Consider the following 19,605-nt stretch of genomic DNA (forward strand, 5'->3'; position numbering starts at 1 on the left):
CAGTTCTTCCGGTGGCTGTTGTTTCCGCGCTTGAAGCGTGTGGTGGGGTGGCATGGCAATGCTTTGGGGCCTATGATGAAATGCGCATACGTCTATGCGATTGCGACCATGATGGCGAGGGGCCTTAAAGCTCTGGTGCCCCTCCTTCCAGCCCACTCCCACTTCCTCAACGCTTCCTCCGTTTGATTCCCATCTTTATACTTCTGCATCCGTTGAATGCTCCGCACGCTTTCTAGAATGGCTCCCAAGAACTGGACCAAGGAGACGTTTACGCTCAACACGGGCGCGAAGATTCCTGCGATTGGTCTGGGAACGTGGCAATCCAAGCCCAATGAGGTCCGCGAGGCTGTGAAGGCTGCTCTCCAGGCGGGTTACAGGTAGCATCTAGTCGATAGAGAACACACGAAGGCATTCTGAAACATGACAGGCACATTGACACTGCGCTTGCCTATGGCAACGAGCACGAGGTCGGTCAAGGCATTAAGGACTCTGGCGTACCCCGCGAGGAGATATGGATCACCACCAAGCTCGACAACCCATGGCACAAGCGCGTCGAAGAGGGAATCAACTCCTCTTTGAAGAGCCTGGGCGTCGACTATGTTGACCTCTACCTCATGGTAGGTCCCTCCAGATATCCCATCTACGCCTCAACTAACAAAACCACAGCACTGGCCCTCATCCACCGACCCCGAGGATCTGAAGAAGCACTACCCCGACTGGGACTTCACCGATACCTGGCGCGAGCTTCAGAAGCTGCCCGAGTCGGGCCGCGTCAAGAACATTGGTGTCTCCAACTTCGCCATCAAGAACCTCGAGAAGCTCTTCGCCTCCAAGGACTTCAAGACGACGCCCGCCGTCAACCAGATCGAGCTACACCCCAACAACCCCTCGCCCAAGCTGCTCGACTACCTCAAGGAGAAGGGCATCCACGCCACCGCCTACTCGTGCCTCGGCTCAACCGACTCACCGCTATACAAGAACGAGGAGCTCAAGAAGATTGCCGAGAAGAAAGGCAAAACCGTGCAGCAGGTCCTGTTGATGTGGGGTCTGCAGCGCGGAACTTCCGTCATTCCCAAGAGTGTGACCGCGTCAAGGATCCAGGCTAACTTCGAAGTCGACGGCTGGGAGTTGACCGAAGAGGAGCAGAAAGCCATCAGCGGGCTTACCGAGAGGTTCAAGGTCTGTGGCGATTCTTGGTTGCCCGTGAAAGTCTTCTTCGGCGACGATGAGTAAATTTTGTAAACATTTTGTAACGATCTGATGAGCCATATACCTAGATAGACCATCAAAAGCAATGATGCATATGAAAGAACACTCTTAGACTCGTCAATGTTTTGTGAGCTCAACCCTGCCAATCCAGCGCAAGGATTGACCCACTCCTCCACGACCCACTAAGCCCACCGAAATGTCACGCAGACATCTACTTTTCTTATTCCTACTGCTGGCACTGCATGTATTGACTTCCTTCGTACTCGACACCTTCTCTATTCACGCCTCAAGGTCCACTTCCGGAAGGCAGCTGCTAACTCAGGAAGCTCAGCCGTTCCCAATCCACCCGGGGCGCCGCCACTCACATATCTTCCCCACTTTCGGCTCTCGTCAATGCTGTTTCTCTACCATGCGATCCGGACATTCGATCTAATGTGTAGTACAAATAGCGGCACCAGATCTCCCGCTTGGGTCGCTTAAGCACAATCCCGCAGTTGGTGCTCACGTCATCAGCTGACGCGAGCTCACGAACGCCTCACACCCCACAGCGATCTTCGCGTCCCTCGTGTGGAGCAACCACAACCGGAAAGTAATAGTAAACCTTACTTTGCATATGCGACGGCGGCTGATCATCTGCACTGCTTTAGGCCATTACGAATTATAGTATTGGACCATCGCGAATCGAAGTGTAGATCGGCGAGCGTCATATTGTGGACGTATAAATTGGAATAATAATGCATTTCTCACGCAGACGATAATCAAGGAATATTCACTCAGTTTGACCAGTTTCATAATGCATTCGCGGACGTTACTTCTATTATCATGGGCGGTATTCACTCTCGCCGCATTACCGTCGACCACTGACTTCGACCACTTGGACCCTAAGGACATAATCGAGCGAGATGTAGCTATCATTGGTGGTGGCTCAGCAGGAACATATGCTTCCATCAGCCTCAAGGACAAAGGTAAGTCTGTCATCGTGATCGAGAAGAAGAACCGCATCGGGGGCCATACGGAAACATACATCGATCCCGCGACCGGAAAACCGATAGATATGGGTGTGGTGATATTCCACAACCTCACCATTGTCCGGAACTACTTTGCGCGGTTCGATGTTCCCCTCATCACGGCGGGCTCGGACTTGGGATCAAGCTCTGACTCCGTCTCTGCAAACTACGATCTACGGACGGGCGAAGAAGTCAAGATCATGACTCCAAGCCAGGCGAATATATCTGCTGCATTCGCCACATATGCTCAATTCCTGGAGAAATACCCCCGCTTGAACGACGGCATGTTCCTTCCCCACCCTTTGCCCAACGAGCTTGTTATGCCATTCGGCCAGTTCGCAAAGCAGTACGGAATTGAAGACGCCGTCGCTACGATGTTCATCTATAACGCTGGTCTCGGCGACATCCTCACCGTCCCTGCTATCGAGAATATACGAGTATGGGGAAAAAGCCTCGTGCAGCAGCTCTCGGGCGGCTTCCTCACTACCGCCCACCATAATAACAGCGAACTCTATTCCAAAGCCCAAGCCGAGCTCCTTTCCGCACGCAGCCTCCTCCTGTCCTCGGAAGTCACTTACTCCTTTCGCCGCGCCTCCGGCATAACCCTCATCGTACAAACCCCCGAAGGCCGCAAACTCGTCAAAGCAAAAAAACTGCTCATCACCATCCCGCCCAGCCCCGATCTCCTCCAAGCCTTCGACCTCTCCCGCCGCGAGCGCAGCACATTTAGCAAATTCATAAACACCGGCTACTACACCAGCATCCTGCGCAGCACCGGCCTCCCGGACAACCTCAGCATCACCAACGCCCGTCTCGACACCGCGTACAATCTTCCCACCCTCCCGGGCCTCTACAGCATCGGCCGCACCGCCGTCCCCGGCCTTAAAATTGCATATTACGCGACCCCACGCTCGACCTCGACGTTTCCGCTGTCCGACGCCGACGTGAAGGCGAACATCATCGCCGCGTTCAAGAAGCTGCAGCGGGCAAACCCAGACAAATTCAAGAATGAAGAGCCGCGCTTCGTGGCGTATAGCTCGCACTCGCCGTTCTACCTACAAGCACGACCGGAAGACATCAAGAGAGGGTTTTATGAGACGTTGTATGGACTTCAAGGGGAGAGGAATACGTATTGGACGGGTGCGGCATGGAGGGCACATGATAGCAGTGATATCTGGCGGTATACAGAAGAGGAGGTGCTGCCGGGGTTGATCGAGGGGCTGTAAAGTAGCACATGATAGCGTGCTGGTGTGAATATGTGTCATGTATGCAGCCGCGAATTGAACTGAGAACGTTTGCATTGTTTATGTGTGCTCCAGTCTCGGTGTTTAAACTGTCTCCATATCTCCCGTGGTCGATTCGTGAAAGTGTAGGTGACACGCAAATGGCTGGAGAAAGTAGGGAGATGGACAATACTGTCTGCCTCTCGCGTGATCCATAGAGGAGCGGATGAGCGATTTGAGGAGTTTGAGACGGATGTCGACCAGACCACCAGTAGATTGGTGCGATGCCGAACAAATGTAGGTTTATAAGGGCCAAAGGACACGAATGGCACAACAAAATGACGCTGGGACGTACGTGTTCGTTCGGAAGCATGCGCTAGCTCGTTGTCATAGTTGTATGACCTAGAGAAGTAATTTCTGACTCAGAGCTTGATCTCTGCAGTCAGTTCGATTTATATAGGAGGATTGCGATTCTTGTTAATACACGAACGGCGATGAGCTGTGTGATTCTCGTGGGGGGAATACGTGGGGGCACATGTCCCTGTGCCGCTCCGACGTGAGCACGATCCAGTCGAGTACCGGTCATATATCGTTCAAACTCAAAGCGAAGTATTCCATGGACCCGGAACAGACTGATTCGGTTGCCTGGGGCGTGTCTTTCAAGAGGCCAGGCGAGCCACTTGTCCTGAGACTGCGGGGATCTACTGCGGTTGGTGGAAGGGCACTGAGGGATTGGTTAGAAAGCGACAGGGAAGAGCTGGAATAGTCATGATGGATCGGGGTGCGACTACGACCACGGTCTGCCTTTCGACAGTTGTTTAGATCATGATAAGATTGAAGATGAGGAGTCAAGGGAGTATGCTTGTACAGCTCAGACTTTTTGGACGAAGAGGACAATGGAATATCGGAGCCCTGATTGATAAATATCCGTACCCTTGAAGACGGGAATGCATCATCTTCAATGACGGAGTGCAGTGTTCTCTACGTGTTTATTTTCGCTGCCATGATAACGTTACGTAGCAACGTGGTTGAAGACGGAGTAAGATAGAAGGTGCTGCCTCGTTTACGTAATCAAGTGAACATGCTCCGACCACCCCAAGCTCACATCTCGAGCTTCAAGCTGCGGCTATCACCTCGCAACCCACACAATGGCGTCGCGCACCCGCCTGGTTGCCTCCACGGCTTCAGGCCTAATACGGGCTTCACGACCGACCCTCGTGTCCCGAACAGCGGCTCCTGTTGCCCTCCGCACCTTCTCTCAGACACACTCTCCCGCCGCTCAAAATGCCACCGGAAACCCGCTCTCGTCCTTCATCAGCGCAAACTCGCCACCCACCTACTTCTCCTCCTCGAAGAGCCTACCCGCCAACACAATTATCCGATTCGTCCCGCAGCAAACAGCATGGATTGTCGAGCGCATGGGCAAGTTCCACCGGATACTGCAGCCTGGCCTGGCCGTGCTGCTCCCGGTCATCGACAGGATCGCCTACGTGAAGAGCTTGAAGGAGAATGCACTTGAGATCCCGAGCCAGAGCGCGATCACAGCAGACAACGTGACGTTGGAGCTGGACGGCGTGCTATACACTCGGGTTTTCGATGCGTACAAGGCGAGGTACAGAAACCTCCCTCCCAGCGTATGAGCACGGGAACTGACTCAGGAATAGTTACGGCGTAGAAGATGCCGAGTACGCCATCTCACAGCTCGCACAAACGACGATGCGAAGTGAGATCGGTCAACTTAGCCTCGACCACGTGCTCAAGGAGCGCGCCAACCTCAATGCCAACATCACCGCCGCAATAAACGAGGCCGCCCAGGACTGGGGCGTCACCTGCCTGCGCTACGAGATCCGGGACATCCACGCGCCCGAGCCCGTCGTTGAGGCCATGCACCGCCAGGTCACCGCCGAGCGCTCCAAGCGCGCCGAGATCCTCGAGTCGGAAGGTCAGCGGCAATCGGCCATCAACATCGCAGAGGGAAAGAAGCAGTCCGTCATCCTCGCCTCTGAGGCTCTGCGTGCCGAGCAGATCAACATGGCAAGCGGAGAGTCGGAGGCGATCCTGCTCAAGGCGACTGCTACCGCCCGCGGAATCGATGCTGTTGCACAGTCAATTGCACAGGGCAAGGACGCCGCTCAGGGTGCGGTTTCCTTGTCTGTCGCAGAGAAATACGTAGACGCATTCGCGAAGTTGGCCAAGGAAGGCACGAGCGTCATCGTGCCTGGAAACGTGGGTGATATCGGCGGCATGATTGCCAGCGCCATGGCTGTCTACGGCAAGGTCAACAACGCGAACGCGAAGAGCGTGGCGTCGAACATGCTCCAGGGGGGTGAGGACACGGCTGCAGGGAGGAAGATCGCGGAACTTGAGGCGCAGCTCGAGGAGGTGGAGAACGGCACGGGTGACGTGCAAAATGCCATCAGCAAGGCCATGGACCAGCGTTTGAACAGGAAATAACTAAATAAACGGGTATGAAGGGGAGAATAGGATAAGGGAGTGGGAGAATGGAGTAACAGTCGTATAGTGTATATTACCAGGCTGTATAAGTACGATAGCGCGCATTGGGTTCATTGGACAGGCCGGCAGGTCAAAAGTCAGCCTTCTTCCGTATTCGAGTTCTCCTCTCAGCTAGGACAACTCCTCATCCATATGTCAATAGCAAGGTGGATGTTCTATCTCACGTCTCGCACCTGGGTATGTCAAGGTCCATCGCACCCCGTCATCGTGTGTCAACCTTCGCCACGACCTCAGCAATCAAGTCCGCCACCTGGACCCCATCCTCCCACACCTCGTCATGTCCCCTCACCAAATCCCTCGCATCGACAACCTTCTCAGCCTCCGCCTCTCGACCCTGCGCACCCCGCACCCATCCCTCCTCCGCATATCGCTCAAGCATCATCTCCCTCTGCTTCGGCTCCACCAAGTCATCCTCCGCACTATACCCTAGCACCGCATGCGTCCCCCACAAATTCCCTTTCCCAACCCTCGCCGGGGACACATCCCTATGAACCACTTCGTCCTCGCCAAAAGCCCCCGCAACAATGTCCGCATATATCGCCGCGATGTTCTCCGGACACTTTGGCGGCTTGTGTTCAGCCAGGAAGGTAGGCACGTCGTAGATCCCCGCAAGCAGAACCATTCCTCTCAAGTCGTCCTGAATCCCTCTCTCCTTCTCCGTACAGACAAGCGGCAATTGCAGCAACAGCGTCGCTCCGCAGGAGTGCCCGACGCCGATCCACCTCTGCACACCGAGCTCCTTGACCAAGTAGGTAAGCGCGTCTCGCACATCTTCCACGTGCCGCGGATGCATGACGTTCCTGTCTTGATCGTCTGGCGCGCTGGGATCGGTTGAGTGGCTTGGATATGGAGACAGGCGGTAGTTGAGCGATGCGATTCCCGCTATCCTGCGTTCACTACTCTGCTGGAACAAGCCTGCGTGTTTGTCTACCAGGGCACGTAGCGTGGGCACCACGCAGAGAGAGTCTTGCGTGGGGTCGCGCCAGGCGCCGCCATGGACGTAGATGATCCAGAATCCCGTGCTGGATGTGGAAGGGGTTTTGCCGCTGTTCTGCTGGGAGGGCAGCCAGATGTCGAGGGTTTGGAGGCACGTTGGCGAGGCTTTGTAGGCGATGGAGCGGTGACATAGGCCGGGGATGTCGGGATCGCGGGAGTAGGTCATGGTTGGTGAGTAGGGTAGTGTTGTGATCGCACCAGACGTATGGAGCTAGGATTGATGATGTTGGCGGGGTTGGAGCGATCGTCAGGTACCAGCGGGCGTTATCGATAAGTCAACATGGTTACGAAGGTAGATGCTAAGAATTTATACGATCTTTGCGGTTGGGGAAATTCATGGCGCGAGGGTCGTCTGCAAAGGTTTGTTGAGCTGCGACTTCATAGCATGAGATTCAAGGAGGGGTCTTTTCTAATGACGAGACTCGATCTCGTTAGCCACGTGCGTATGTAAAGGCTGGGACTATCCGAAGTGCCTGTGTCGGACGAAGACATGTATTAGGGGTGTGAGGTATTGATTGTGAAAGATACTTCTAGGCGTCTGCGACGTCCTCGATCATGCGGCCTACCTCCGTCGCGCCTTCCCCAACCGAAAGTACACATCACAACCAGAAACGATGACCACTTGATCCGACTCAGTTCCATTTCACCTCGCGGTGACTATTATATACCTAATAATACCTGTGTCCTATCGATCCCCCATCCAGCCAATATTACCGCTTCAAAACATAATGTCAGGTCAAAGCGCCATGCAATGCACCCAGAGGTATCTTAAAGGATCGAACAGCAGCTACCCAATGTAGCCACCCACGATGAAGCAAACAAATCTTTTTTCGTCAAATGACGTGCGGCGCGTAACGAAGTCAAGTCAGAACATTGAACTGTTTACAAGAAAGCAGCGAGGAAGGCGGCACCAAGGAAGCCAGAGGCAATCTGGACGTTGGCAGCAGCACCAGGGGTGGAGGTGGACTGAGCACCGGTGCCAGTGGCACCGGAGCCGGTGGCATCAGAACCAGTGGCCTCAGCGCCGCTGCCAGAGGCCTTTCCAGTGCCGGAGGCCTTGCCGGTGCCAGTGGTCGCAGAGCCAGTGGCGGAGTTGGGCGAGCCGTAGACGATGGTGGTGGAGTTGCTGGCGGAGACAACGACCTGGATGGTGCTGTTGTTGCCAACGGGAATGACAACGGTGTTGATGCCCGAAGGCTGGGCGGGGATGGAAGCGCCAGCCGGGAGGGAGGTGACGAGCAGAGGAATCGAGGTGTCAGCGGCAGGCTGGGCGGGGATCGAGGTGTCGACAGCGGGCTGCGAGGTTGCGACAGCGGGTCCGCCGGTCACGACGCCGAGAGAGTTGGTCTGCTGGAGGTAGGAGGTCTGAGGAGCAGGGTCGATGGAAGACTGGTCATTGTTAGAAGGAGCAATCGATTTGGGAATGAAATAATCTTACGGAAGCAGCCTCGGAGGAGGAGTCCTGGGCGAAAGCAACGGCCGCGAGGGCAGAGACGAAAGCGTAGGCGCGCATCTTGAAGTTTGGTGGTTTGGGATTAAAGTAAGGGACTGGTAAGTATTATATGATGGAATCAACGATGGACTTGCTTCAACGTCTGGTAAGCGACAGGATGGATGGACCAAGTGAATGGATGAAGACGCAACACTCTCAGGAGACGCGTCGCCTTTTATTTGAGCTCATGGGGCGTCCAGCCCTGCTCCAGCCTGCAGGCCCGATTGCTCCCCTGTTTTCGCTTCCCTGCGCCACCCTGGCATAGCAACGGCGCCGTCGGGGGCCCCACAGCCAATAATCAGACGGCCTCGCCTGAACGCTCCAGCCATCCCGTGGCAATGCTTGCTTTCCTCATTTCCATTTCGGAAGTCGTGCGGATCGAGCTGCTGGACGCGCCGTTCGCCGTCATGTCACTGCTGTCCGGCGTGCGAGATGGTCGTCACAGTGCTCGACGCGGTGCCCTCTCGAAGTCGTCAGTTCGCCTGGTGATCCTGTAGACGCGCATTTGTTTCAGGCAAACAGTCGCTAGCTCGAAGGACGCCATGTTCCCTCGGAAACGCGCCGTCCTGCTGTCTCGCGTCGATCACGAAATTATGGTCCGTCAGCATCACGCAACCTCCGCACCCACGGCCCCTCTCCCGTCTCCCCTTCGAGTAGTCAATGTCGCTGAAGAAACATGACTCTAGTAAAGTCTCCTTTCCAGCAGTTTCTTGAAGATGAACTGCATTGTGAAGCTCTCCTCCAATATGCCTAATAATAGCCACCGTCCCGTTCAGTATTGGAGACCCACAGAAACTGGTCTGTGTGGGCCGCCAACGGGCCACAGCTCGTACAACAACTGGAGATCGCGATCACGATTGCCACCCTCCCAATATTTCAATATTTCGTTGTGCTTCTTCGATGTTCGCTACTTTATTTCATTCGATGCTGGGCATCTGGATTGCATCAAGAGCGCGGGTGTGTCGCAAGCTTACGACGCCGTGTATGCTGGCGGGTGGGGTAGACACAGGTTTCAAGCGGGAGCTGAGCACAGTCGCCGGTAGGAGGCGCAGACCGGACGTGTCAACCATAAAGCGTGCCGTGTCACGTTCTGCTCCGTGACCAATGGAAATGTCATTATGCGGACGGAGGTGGAAAATACTGGAATGTGTAAAGGGTTGTATGACAGCGCGAAACCCACTACCCCAATCTGTTGAGGCCCTCCTCACTGGAAGCCGAATCTGGAATGAGAATCCAACGGAACCTCTGCGGAGGTGTTCCAGCGTTCATGCCTCCTAATTATGAGGTACTTACAGCCTGTTCTTGTTTGCAATTATCAGACAAACGGGCGAGTATATCGGTGACTGATTTTACTGCAAAGGATGCCTATGAAATTAACGCAGTACACGCTATTCATACTATAAGTCCTCGAAACCCATCAACACGTTTATCTCAGGACACCAGCCGGTAATAATTTTTCTCATCTTGTATGTCCTCTTCACATCAATACGACAATCCTACGGCTTGTGTTTACGACCGGGAGTGTAGTTTCTGTGCAGCCTTCTTCTCCACCGTGTACCTGATCTCCGACAGCACTTCTCCATGAACGTATCCAGAATCTAAGAAGATTGGCTTCGAGTCGATGGGCGCTTCGTAGTATCGCTGAATTTGCAGTACGGTGGGGTCGTCGGTCGTCGTGTGCTCAGTAAGAAGATAGTAGTACACTAAATCGCGCAGCTCGCGCGGGCATTTGGTGTAGAGGGTAGCAGTGAGTGAGAGCGAAGAGATGCGGGAGTATGGCTGGATGGCGGAGTCAAAGGTCTTGTCAAAGGAGACGAGTTGTCTAACGGCATCGAGAGTCAATTTCGAGGGCTTCATCCGTGCCTCGACGCTACCTACCGTTTCAGCATGTACAGGTGTGCTTCCAACGGCTTCACCTTCTCATGACACGAACGCCTGTGCTGGATCAAGCGTTTGGTCACTGTTGCTCGTGGACCCTCCCGCCTTTTGGCTGGTCCGATCTCTCGATCGGCTTTGCGGATCTTCGCCTTGAGCTCTACTATTCTGTAGCTGTCAGTTGAGCTCCGAAGATTGCCGAGCGACTTGCTTTTTGTAATAGCAGGTGTGCTCTATTCTGACGCATTTCCACCACGCCGTTAATTGTGGCATCACATAATGACCAAGGTCGTCGTTGGGATTGTGGGTGAAAACGGGTGTAGCGTTGTTGGTAAAAGCCATCGTGGCTTTGCTTGAATTCTAGGTTTTACAGAGCGCATTTGCATTGCAAGTCGACGCATGAAGAGAGAATGCAGTATTGTTGATGATATACTTTCCAAATTCGAAGAGATAGTCCCATGTCTTCTTAAAGTAATGGGGTCTGTGACTAAATGTACGTGCATAATGAGTCAGGTCATCCTCCGCCCTTTCAGTGCTCCTAGTACAGTCCCTCTGTGGGAAGGGCAGGATCTCGGCATAGGTTTTGTTGCAGCCTGGGGCGCTCGCAAGACATTGTTGCCTGTGCAGTTTCGCGATGGCTGGACAGCCTCTTCTCGCGGACAGGCTGCACTCCGCCGGGGCCATCGTGCCGGATAGGCTCGCTAGCACGTTGTCGCGCGGCCGCTGTTCGAGGATAATGAGTAGAACAATTGCTCGTTTGACCATACTCTGTTTCATCGAAATGGGAATCGCGAAAAGCCATAGTCTGGATTCGGCAAGAGCCTCGGGTAGTTACCGGTAAGGCCTCCTTTGCTTGCGCCACAACACCGACCTCAGCACCACACTGCCACCGCAACGGAACGACGATTCTCAAAGTGCGGCAAGCACACGCACCTATTCAATGAGATTAAATCAGCTGAAGTCCGATTGACCGAAGCTGCTCTGACGTTTGCTTCAATGATCCCAAGCTGCACATGTGGCAACTGACAGATTCCCTACGCCTGCCAGATCGCGCAGCCTCGCCGGCAGCCTCCAATTAACGTTACAACCTTCAGTGCTATCTAGCGAGCGTTACAGCTGTCTGGTGCAGCTTAGCACACCACAATCTCTATACCATGGTAGTCAAGTACTTGAGCACCATTTGTGCGCGGAGTACAAAGTAAAACGGTAGTAATGAGTGCTACATGTGCTCTTCTCATCGCATGGGAATTGCCAAAAACCATCATACCACGACGTACCAGACTTGCTAAAAATCCCTTTGCAGGAACTTTATCGAATGGACTAGTATGGCTCGCGGCAACGTGCATCACATACTAGGGAAATAGGTTTAGCACTAGCAGAGCACCACCAGCACTTGTAAAAGATATCTTTCCCTAGTTCCAAAATGTAGTTGAACACCCGGTGGTCCTTCGCAGCCCGCAATGATCGTATTCTCCGAGCGGCGCCGCCTTACGGTCGCAGTGTTTGCCTTTGCCGCAACCACGCTCCTCTTCCTCGCACTCCACCAGACCCACGCTACCGAGGCGATCCGCGTGCGTATCGGTATCGGCCAGAACCGCTTTGGAGGCACAAGCCATAACAGGCCAACTAACGACATCTACCGTACCGGCTCTGGCTTCTCAAATGGATCTGCCCCCGTCCTCGCAACCGGCAAGGAGAGATTCGCATACGTGACATTCCTCTCCGGCACAGTGGATGCCTCCGATGATTTGGACGAAGATTACTACTTCGTCGCCACGCGAATTCTCTTGTGGCAGCTCCTGCACAACCCCCAGACGCGGACCAGTGGCATCGATGTCGTAGTAATGGTGACGCCCTCCGTCTCGGAGACGAGGCGCGCGCGCCTCGCAAAAGACGGCGCCGTCATCCACCCCCGTCGACTTCCTGCACGTCGAGAACGACGAGTGGATCCACGCGGCCCAGCACCGATGGGACGACGTCATGACCAAGCTGCGCGCCTGGGAAATGACACAGTACAGCCGCATCCTCATGCTAGATGGAGACACTATGCTCCGGCTCCCCCTTGACGGTGTCTTCGACGACAAAGGTGCCAAACCCCTTGCAACGAAGAAGCTCTCCAACCTCGTAACCCTGCCCGGCGAAGCGCCCCTTCCGCAAACTTACCTTCTGGCCTCCCTCTCCGAAGTCCGGGACTCCACCCACGACTTTGCAAAGGGTCTGGTCAGCATACATGGGAAGTGGTGGACGCAGCCGTATCTGTATGAGAATGAAGAAGTGAAGAGGTGGCTGAGGCGCCAGAGGTGGGAGATGAAGGGGTGGTATGATACGTGGGATTTGAGACATGCCTGAAGACACTGAGAGGACCTTCAACACATTGATATACCTGCTCGCATGGAACCACATCAGGTACAACGGGGGACGGGAATGGACATAGCGGCCGAGCCGACCCGGGTTTAGAGGCGCGCCGTGCCCTGCGGCATCGAGTCCGGCAGGGCGGCTTCTCAGCCAGGGCAGAGCATTGTCGCTGATATTGAGGCACCAAGTTGAAGTTGCTACCATCAAGTTCCAGGGATTCGATGTCCTTCAGTGCGCTCGATACGCCTGTATCGAAGCGCAGTCTGTTGCATCCTGCCCGGTTGCAACAGATATACCACAAGGTATTGCGATTCCCTGGAACCGAAAAGCTAGAAGAAGGGTCTGAGGGGAGCAGGTGTTCATGTCCTGAATGTTGGTGGCAGATTTAGTGAGGCTTTGGAGGATCTGTGGACTCGCACTGTTGCAAAGACCATCCCGGCAATAATCACGGCCGACCTCGAGTCCGAATGGACGTCCTCGGCTCCGTGATCCCCGCATTAGACCTAGAGCAGCAGTGGGAAAGGTGATGTTTGGTAAATAAGCAATGCATGGGCGCCTAATAAGAGAGGGAAATTTTATTGAGATGCCGACTGTTCGAAGGTGTTGCACAACAACATGCAACAGGTTCGCAAAAGTTGTTGTCTCTGATTGGAAGGGACACGAACTTGTCAATCAATGCAATGCGGGCCTCCTCGGGCGGGTCTGGTACTCAACACAAGGTATGCTGTAAATTGACTGCTTTGTAGCGAATGAAAGTCGGGCTCGGACATTGTTCCCTCGGCGTATTGAACGTTCATCGAATGGCTGCACTCGAAGGGTGACCAATAAACGTGCTGTGCGACCGTAAATCAGATCTCATCTGTCCGAGTACACCATACTCCAAGCCGGGTCCAATGATATTGTTGCAATGTAGCCCAGCATGCCATCATTGGGGAAGAATAATGCCAAACGTCACGACTGTTGCAACCGCGGCCTATCGCGTGTACTGCGATCGGATCATCGCATGACAATGGCGTCTTCCGTGTGTTTCGAGAAGCAATGATACCAGCACGAGGGTATGGCTGAGAGGACAAGACGATATCGACTGAACCCAACGATGTATACTGGCCATCCCGATCCCTGCCACCAGGAAAGGCCGGGAAGGAGGGCTGTAATGACGTGCGCCAGTCTCAGCGGTGAAGGTCCAATAAACGGAAGCCGGGAAGCTGCATATACCGCATGGCTGGGGACACGTCAAAGATTCCGGCTCCAGAATGCAGGTGTTTCCGTTGATAGGGTAGACTGTGGCTCTGTAACTTGAGGGGTGCCAATGGCAGAGTTTCTGTATTACGGGCCTAGCCATTAGTCACAATCCGCTGTTGCACTTCCGTTCTACGAACGACTCCTGGAAGGGACTTGTAGCCACACACACTTTGCTAATTACGGGAAGAGCTAGAAGGGAGGAGGCCGTCTACGTATAGCCGCTTTGTCAGGACTGTCGGTGAGAGCGCATCCACCTGCGGAGGGGGCTGGTGAGGCAGACCATGAGCCGTATATTTAGAGAGGTCAATTGCCCGCTCAAGCAGATCATAGAACATCCAAACCTTCTACACACTGTGATTACCAATCGAGACCCGCAACCCTTTCGAATGACCTTTTTACTATACCACTTGGCAGCCAAGGTTTATTCCGATATGAAACTCTTTGTTCCATTTGCCATGATTGTGTGTGTTGCATCTGCGTCCCCGATCGGCGACGCAACCCCTCCTGATAACACTCCCCTGTGCGGCTATGTTCGCATGGAAGAAGACTCTTGGTGGTCGGTAGGCCTACAGACGCATGGTCGCTGTGAACCGATCTGGGACAACCAGACCGCACTCATCTACCGGATCGATCGAGAAGGATGCGGATGTGCTTTCTTCGTGTCCGTAGGACCGGTCCCATTCTTTTAGTTGCTAACAGGCGTTGCAGTGATGAAGAGACTTGCAAAGGGCAGGGCGACCTCGTGCTACACAGAGGACCAAAGCTTGAGGAAAGTCGGTTCGTGGAGGAAGAGAAACCGGCATGGGTATTGTGCCAGGAGATTCAGAAGTGACAGAGGAATTGGACCAGGACTACTTGGCGCTGCCGGGCAGAAGAAGCTGGCACTTCCTTCCGGGGGATCTCAGCATTCCTGTATAGGGAAGATTGAAGAATCGGCGAAGAGCCTGGGAAAGAGCTAACAGCGGACGTTGAGTGACTTTGTTGCACGTGTCCGCGTAGCAAGCTATCATCTTGTTTTAACTATATGTCTCGTGGCTCAACAGTGACGTTCATGTCGATCTTTGTGCCGAGCGAGAATTGCGAGTTCCTGAAGCTCGTCTTGACAGCTTCACTTGCGTATATCCTCATTTCCTTCTCATAAGCCTCCGTAGTGCCGTTCTTGAACTCGCCGGCTTCTGATAGTAGTCTGCCTAATAGCTCCGAGTCTCTGACGGCCGTGTTCGCTCCGATGCCCCCCGCTGGGGTCATTGAGTGCACTGCATCTCCAATGACGGTGACGCGTGGCTCGTTAGGCCATTCAGGTACCCCATCAGGCGAGGAGCAAGTGATCTTCCAGAAAGCAGCCTCTCTTTCATCCATTTGCTCGAACAAGGGCTTAAATCGAGGGTGCCAGTTCGCGGTCAAGGACTTCGCTATATCGGCAGCCGGCTTACCGACCAGAGTGTAATCATCGTTGGGAGCTTTAACAACGCCCGGGGAACCACCCATAGTCCAGCCGAATTGGATATTGGGGTCATCCATATCTCTGGCGCGGACGTTCGTGATCAGAAAGATCTTGCTCCCGGGGACCGTCGTCTCGTCGATCAAGCGGAAGACACCCTCACCCAGGCCTTTGAATGCTGCTGTAGGTGCCTGGCCATGAATACCGCGGGAACCGAGGTCGTATACCTTGAGCTTGCCGCCTGACAGCTGTTTTGCGACGTGCGAATAGATGCCCTCGGCGCCCACCAGCAAACAACCTTCTTCAGACTTGGAGCCGTCGGCAAAGACGGCGCGCACTCCATCGGCTGTCAGCTCGTAGCTCCTGACATGGAAGCCCCAGCGGATCGAGTCGTCGATGCCTTCCATGAACAGTTTTCGCATGTCGCCGCGGCTGATGCCGACGACTTTGCCGTCGCGCGACGATAGCACCTCCTGCGGAGCTGTGCTGGGGTTGGCAGCGTCGATACCCTGGCCTGTCGTCTCGCCAGTAACGGGGTCGATGCTGACGAGGCCCGCACCGCCAGTCTTTCCGCACGTAGCCCAAAAGGTTTCCCATTTCGCGGGCGGCAGCGCCTTCTCGATGGCATCGAGACCCTCAGGGGAGAGGCGCAACCGGTAGCCCTGGGCTCGGAAGATGGGCGATGCATCACGCTCGTATACGATGAACGGGATGTTGCTGCGGCGCAGGCTTGAAGCAAGCAGCAGCGAAGCAACACCGCCGCCGGAGATGAGAACCGGCTTGGTGAAGGTCATGGTTGCGGATGGTGGGCGTTCACGCGGTGACAGTTTGAGGGCAGCCTTGCATTGCAGGACAGGCTCCTCTTTGTACGCCGCACTTGGTATGGCGACATTGTTGAGATCATGCTTGTGCAATGAGTTTGTAAGCGATGCGCTTTGAGAGCAAGAGCGAGCGCGAGGTTGCTCTCGTAAGATGGGGTGGAAGGCGCGTTTGGATGGGTCGGTGTCGGAGCCGGAGCCATCGCCCGACCCGAAACCTCACTCCCAGTGACATCCCCATCTCCAGTCTCACCGCCAGCAGCTCGCCCAGAGGCACTCTATGCATTGCACTGACCTGACTGAGTCAATCCGGGCACGGAATGTCGTCACGGCGCGAGCGTGACGGCATACGCACCCGATCCGGATCTGGATACGGGTCATTGATTCCATGTCTACGAACCCCGCCGGCTTCATTCGCAGCCCACTTGTACCACGATCCTGGATCACCATCCCTCATTCGCGGTCCTTTGCCGTCGCCTAGATAATTCTCCCTGGTTGTGGCTGCTTCGTAGTCGAAAGCTTCGCCTCCCATGGCCAGTTCCTTCGCTACTCTTGCTTTTGTCCACTTCATATTGTTGGTGCCGGGTATCGTGCAAGAACACGTCGACACCAGACTCTGAATCGCACCAGGTTCTGTGAACTTCAGATTGTCGTCATGCCGGATCGTGGAGAAATCAGTGCTAGTCCCGCCCCCAAACAGCGTCAAAGACATGTCCAGGTCCGCGTACAAACTTATCGGTTTCGTCGACAATGATGGAGACTCCTGCTATCGTCTTCATGTGATTCGGGTCGTGCCCGTTCTCTGCAGCCTTCTGCTTTATATCGCGAACAGACTTGCGTCCTGCCTGAGGATCCATACCCGCAAGAAACATTCATTCAGCATGTTCGGTCATTAGGAAGTCTTTTCGATAGACATCAGTCATGTGAAGACGAACATTTAAACGGTGTGGTAGCCGCCGCAGATGTTGCGAGGAGGCAGGAGCAAGATGACCGCGAACGGGCGGTCTACTTCGCACCTGAGCGGGTGGCATACATGAAAAGGATGAGTCCGGGAGCAGCTGCTTGGGCCGCATTTACCATCATTGGTCACGTCCTTCTATGGCCACTCCCCATGTACGGCGCGAAGATGACATTTTCGAAGAGCTTGGTTCAGGCATGGATTATGATCTCGTTGATCTGGCTTTGGCTCACATTGGTCGTCGCCATCTTTTACCCGCTCTACGAAGGTGGCGTCGCGCAGATGTGGACGGTCATACAGTGTAAAACTGGCAGGGCCAGGAATAGTGTGGAGTCAGACAGTTCGAGCCCACCCGTTGAGAGTGTGGAGGAAGCTGTGAAGGCATGAAAAGCACGAGCCTTCCAACAAGCAAGGCCCTGTGTATTGCGCCATCCGGTATAGCCGCCGAAGAATCTTAATAAGAAGAGGCTATACGACATGTATACTGATAGAAGTAGTGCGATGGCTGGGCGGCATTTCCAATCGCACAGCTCAACGACTAATCTGCCTCTTTCTATCGGTCGAGTTTTGGAGATCAATACCGTTGCGTCAAGTATTGAGGCGAATACGAACTTTACGCGACTCTGGTAATGCTACAACGCCAAGTGCTTGGATATCGAAACGCATTACTACCTTCTATAACGAGAAATGCCGCCGAAATTTCGCCGTACGTAGAGGACGTACACAAAAGCACTGCTGTGTGATATAATGTTTTCAAGCTATCATCGTTAGGAATTGGCGTTAAAGGATGTTTTTGTTTATCTATGTTCTGTTTCTGTCGGCTGCAGTTTACGCTACACCCCTCAGTCATCGGGAAAAGCCTAAGTTCATCCCTGGAAAATATCTTGTGCAACTCCGATCCAACATCGACGCTGTTTCTGTGGCATCACACCATCAAAAAGTCCACCGCTTAGCCAGACGCAGCTCTGCTGACAGTCCAGTTGAACGCACCTTCAGCATTGGGAGTCTCAATGCCTATCTTGGAAGTTTTGACGAACAAGCCGCAACATATATCTCAGATCTTGAAGAAGTCCTCTCCGTTGTCCCAGACGAATACATCTATCTCGAAAAAACGGACTTTCCGCCTCTCGCACCACGCGATGTCGTGACACAGTCTCCCAGCATTTGGAGCTTGGGCGACCTTTCACACAAGGCTAGCAATGCGACGGAATACGTCTACGACTCAACTGCAGGCGAAGGAACAACGGCGTACGTCTTTGATACCGGAATCCGACTAAGCCACACCGAATTTGAAGGCCGCGCCCGCTTCGGTGTCAACGGCATCACCAATTCTACGAATCCCAGCGGCGCAAGCAAAGATGACGACGGTCATGGAACGCACTGTGCTGCCACGGTAGTTGGCAAGACTTTCGGTGTGGCGAAGAAAGCTTCCGTCGTCGACGTAAAAGTCTTCGATGGCGCGACCGTATGTCTCCCTTCCCTTCTCCTTCCTTCCACCTCCCTGCCTAACTCACCACACACCAGGGCTCCACAAGCGCCATCCTGACCGGCATCCAATGGGCCGTCTCGGACGTGCTTGCCCGCAACGCAGCCTCAACCTCTGTCTTCAGCATGTCGCTCTCCGCTGAGACGACTTCCACGTTACTCGACGACGCGGTAAAAGCGGCGTACGACGTGGGTATCCTCTCCATCGTCGCTGCTGGTAACGAGAATGCCCCTATCGCCCCGCTGACTCCGGCACGTCTGCCTGAAGCTTTTACCGTGGGCATGACGCAGGCGAATCGCGCCCGTGTGAACATCATCACTGACATCTACGGAAGCAACTATGGCCCGGGTAAGTTACCAACCTATTAACTTGTGATGCCAAAGGATACTGACCCACAGTTTTTGATAGAGATGGATGTCTTCGCCCCGGGACGCGATATCGTATCAGCAAGCCATTTGAGCAATACAGGCACCGCTACCAAGACAGGAACGAGCATGGCGACACCGCTTGTTGCTGGCTTGGTTTGCTATTTGAGAGCATTGGAAGGGGGCTTGGCGACCCCGGATCAGGTTACAAGCAGAGTGCTGGAGTTGGCGCTTAAGGGGGTGGTAGGGGATCCGAGGGGGAGTCCGAATCTTTTGATAAACAATGGGAGTGGGGCTTAGTGGCAGCTGGGATGGTTGAGTTTATTTGTTAGATTTGAGAAATAGACCTACAGTTTAGGGAAGCCGGAACCGATTGACTTGAGTCGCGGATGATGTTCTGAGTTGGTGAAGCTGAGGTCTTCATGTGCTTCTGGGAAAGAGAGTTTATTATAGTTATTGAAATGCTTCTTGAACAACCACTTGTCTACTCTACCCGTAATGGGCCACATGTCAGGAGCTTTCAGTATTCAGTCGATGCCTGGGCACAATCGCACCACGTACTCAGCCCACTGATCACCCTTAACCCTTACACTCCCTCACCCTCGCGAGCGCGTACAGGTACCC

The 19,605-nt window shown here is 54.2% G+C and overlaps 10 protein-coding genes across 10 annotated transcripts; 6 read left to right on the plus strand and 4 right to left on the minus strand.

The window, feature by feature from the left end:
• Positions 1-237: 237 nt before the first annotated feature.
• Positions 238-1,233, plus strand: CC84DRAFT_1183241 (aldose reductase; the record flags this gene model as incomplete). Its single annotated transcript, XM_018180678.1, has 3 exons — positions 238-377; positions 428-617; positions 667-1,233. 3 exons carry the CDS (start codon positions 238-240, stop codon positions 1,231-1,233), a joined length of 897 nt encoding a protein of 298 aa, XP_018043012.1.
• A 769-nt stretch (positions 1,234-2,002) lies between these two features.
• CC84DRAFT_1183242 (amine oxidase, flavin-containing superfamily) lies at positions 2,003-3,442 on the plus strand (the record flags this gene model as incomplete). Its single annotated transcript, XM_018180679.1, has 1 exon — positions 2,003-3,442. One exon carries the CDS (start codon positions 2,003-2,005, stop codon positions 3,440-3,442), a length of 1,440 nt encoding a protein of 479 aa, XP_018043013.1.
• A 1,079-nt stretch (positions 3,443-4,521) lies between these two features.
• On the plus strand, positions 4,522-5,893 carry CC84DRAFT_1201586 (uncharacterized protein; the record flags this gene model as incomplete). Its single annotated transcript, XM_018181729.1, has 2 exons — positions 4,522-5,051; positions 5,104-5,893. The coding sequence occupies exons 1-2, from the start codon at positions 4,588-4,590 to the stop codon at positions 5,891-5,893; spliced, it is 1,254 nt and encodes a 417-aa protein (XP_018043014.1). The 5' UTR covers positions 4,522-4,587.
• A 271-nt stretch (positions 5,894-6,164) lies between these two features.
• CC84DRAFT_1069668 (alpha/beta-hydrolase) lies at positions 6,165-6,968 on the minus strand (the record flags this gene model as incomplete). The annotated part of the gene is made up of 1 exon (XM_018173660.1): positions 6,165-6,968. A coding segment is annotated over one exon (804 nt), but the record flags the coding sequence as incomplete, so codon positions are not given.
• Positions 6,969-7,831: 863 nt separating this feature from the next.
• On the minus strand, positions 7,832-8,462 carry CC84DRAFT_1171331 (uncharacterized protein; the record flags this gene model as incomplete). The annotated part of the gene is made up of 2 exons (XM_018179906.1): positions 7,832-8,338; positions 8,388-8,462. The coding sequence occupies 2 exons, from the start codon at positions 8,460-8,462 to the stop codon at positions 7,832-7,834; spliced, it is 582 nt and encodes a 193-aa protein (XP_018043016.1).
• A 1,319-nt stretch (positions 8,463-9,781) lies between these two features.
• Positions 9,782-10,447, minus strand: CC84DRAFT_1159931 (uncharacterized protein). The gene is made up of 2 exons (XM_018177363.1): positions 10,320-10,447; positions 9,782-10,263 (listed from the first exon to the last, which is right to left on the minus strand). The coding sequence occupies exons 1-2, from the start codon at positions 10,328-10,330 to the stop codon at positions 9,951-9,953; spliced, it is 324 nt and encodes a 107-aa protein (XP_018043017.1). The 5' UTR covers positions 10,331-10,447; the 3' UTR covers positions 9,782-9,950.
• Positions 10,448-11,776: 1,329 nt separating this feature from the next.
• CC84DRAFT_1212168 (uncharacterized protein) lies at positions 11,777-12,665 on the plus strand (the record flags this gene model as incomplete). Its single annotated transcript, XM_018182428.1, has 2 exons — positions 11,777-12,157; positions 12,210-12,665. 2 exons carry the CDS (start codon positions 11,777-11,779, stop codon positions 12,663-12,665), a joined length of 837 nt encoding a protein of 278 aa, XP_018043018.1.
• Positions 12,666-14,083: 1,418 nt separating this feature from the next.
• On the plus strand, positions 14,084-14,839 carry CC84DRAFT_155007 (uncharacterized protein). Its single transcript, XM_018185392.1, has 2 exons — positions 14,084-14,574; positions 14,622-14,839. The coding sequence occupies exons 1-2, from the start codon at positions 14,195-14,197 to the stop codon at positions 14,743-14,745; spliced, it is 504 nt and encodes a 167-aa protein (XP_018043019.1). The 5' UTR covers positions 14,084-14,194; the 3' UTR covers positions 14,746-14,839.
• Positions 14,840-14,933: 94 nt separating this feature from the next.
• CC84DRAFT_1183245 (FAD/NAD(P)-binding domain-containing protein) lies at positions 14,934-16,148 on the minus strand (the record flags this gene model as incomplete). The annotated part of the gene is made up of 1 exon (XM_018180680.1): positions 14,934-16,148. One exon carries the CDS (start codon positions 16,146-16,148, stop codon positions 14,934-14,936), a length of 1,215 nt encoding a protein of 404 aa, XP_018043020.1.
• Positions 16,149-17,917: 1,769 nt separating this feature from the next.
• CC84DRAFT_1077936 (alkaline serine protease Alp1) lies at positions 17,918-19,281 on the plus strand (the record flags this gene model as incomplete). The annotated part of the gene is made up of 3 exons (XM_018173779.1): positions 17,918-18,595; positions 18,655-18,964; positions 19,025-19,281. 3 exons carry the CDS (start codon positions 17,918-17,920, stop codon positions 19,279-19,281), a joined length of 1,245 nt encoding a protein of 414 aa, XP_018043021.1.
• Positions 19,282-19,605: the final 324 nt, after the last annotated feature.

Source organism: Paraphaeosphaeria sporulosa (genome assembly GCF_001642045.1).
Source record: "Paraphaeosphaeria sporulosa strain AP3s5-JAC2a unplaced genomic scaffold CC84scaffold_1, whole genome shotgun sequence".
In the NCBI taxonomy this organism is placed as follows: Eukaryota; Fungi; Ascomycota; class Dothideomycetes; order Pleosporales; family Didymosphaeriaceae; genus Paraphaeosphaeria; species Paraphaeosphaeria sporulosa.

Coding starts and splice junctions, on each gene's coding strand:
- CC84DRAFT_155007 (XM_018185392.1), top strand. CDS start 14,195: ATGAGCCGTATATTTAGAGAGGTCAATTGCCCGCTCAAGCAGATCATA. Junction 14,575..14,621: donor TGCGGATGTGCTTTCTTCGT/GTCCGTAGGACC, acceptor CAGGCGTTGCAG/TGATGAAGAGACTTGCAAAG.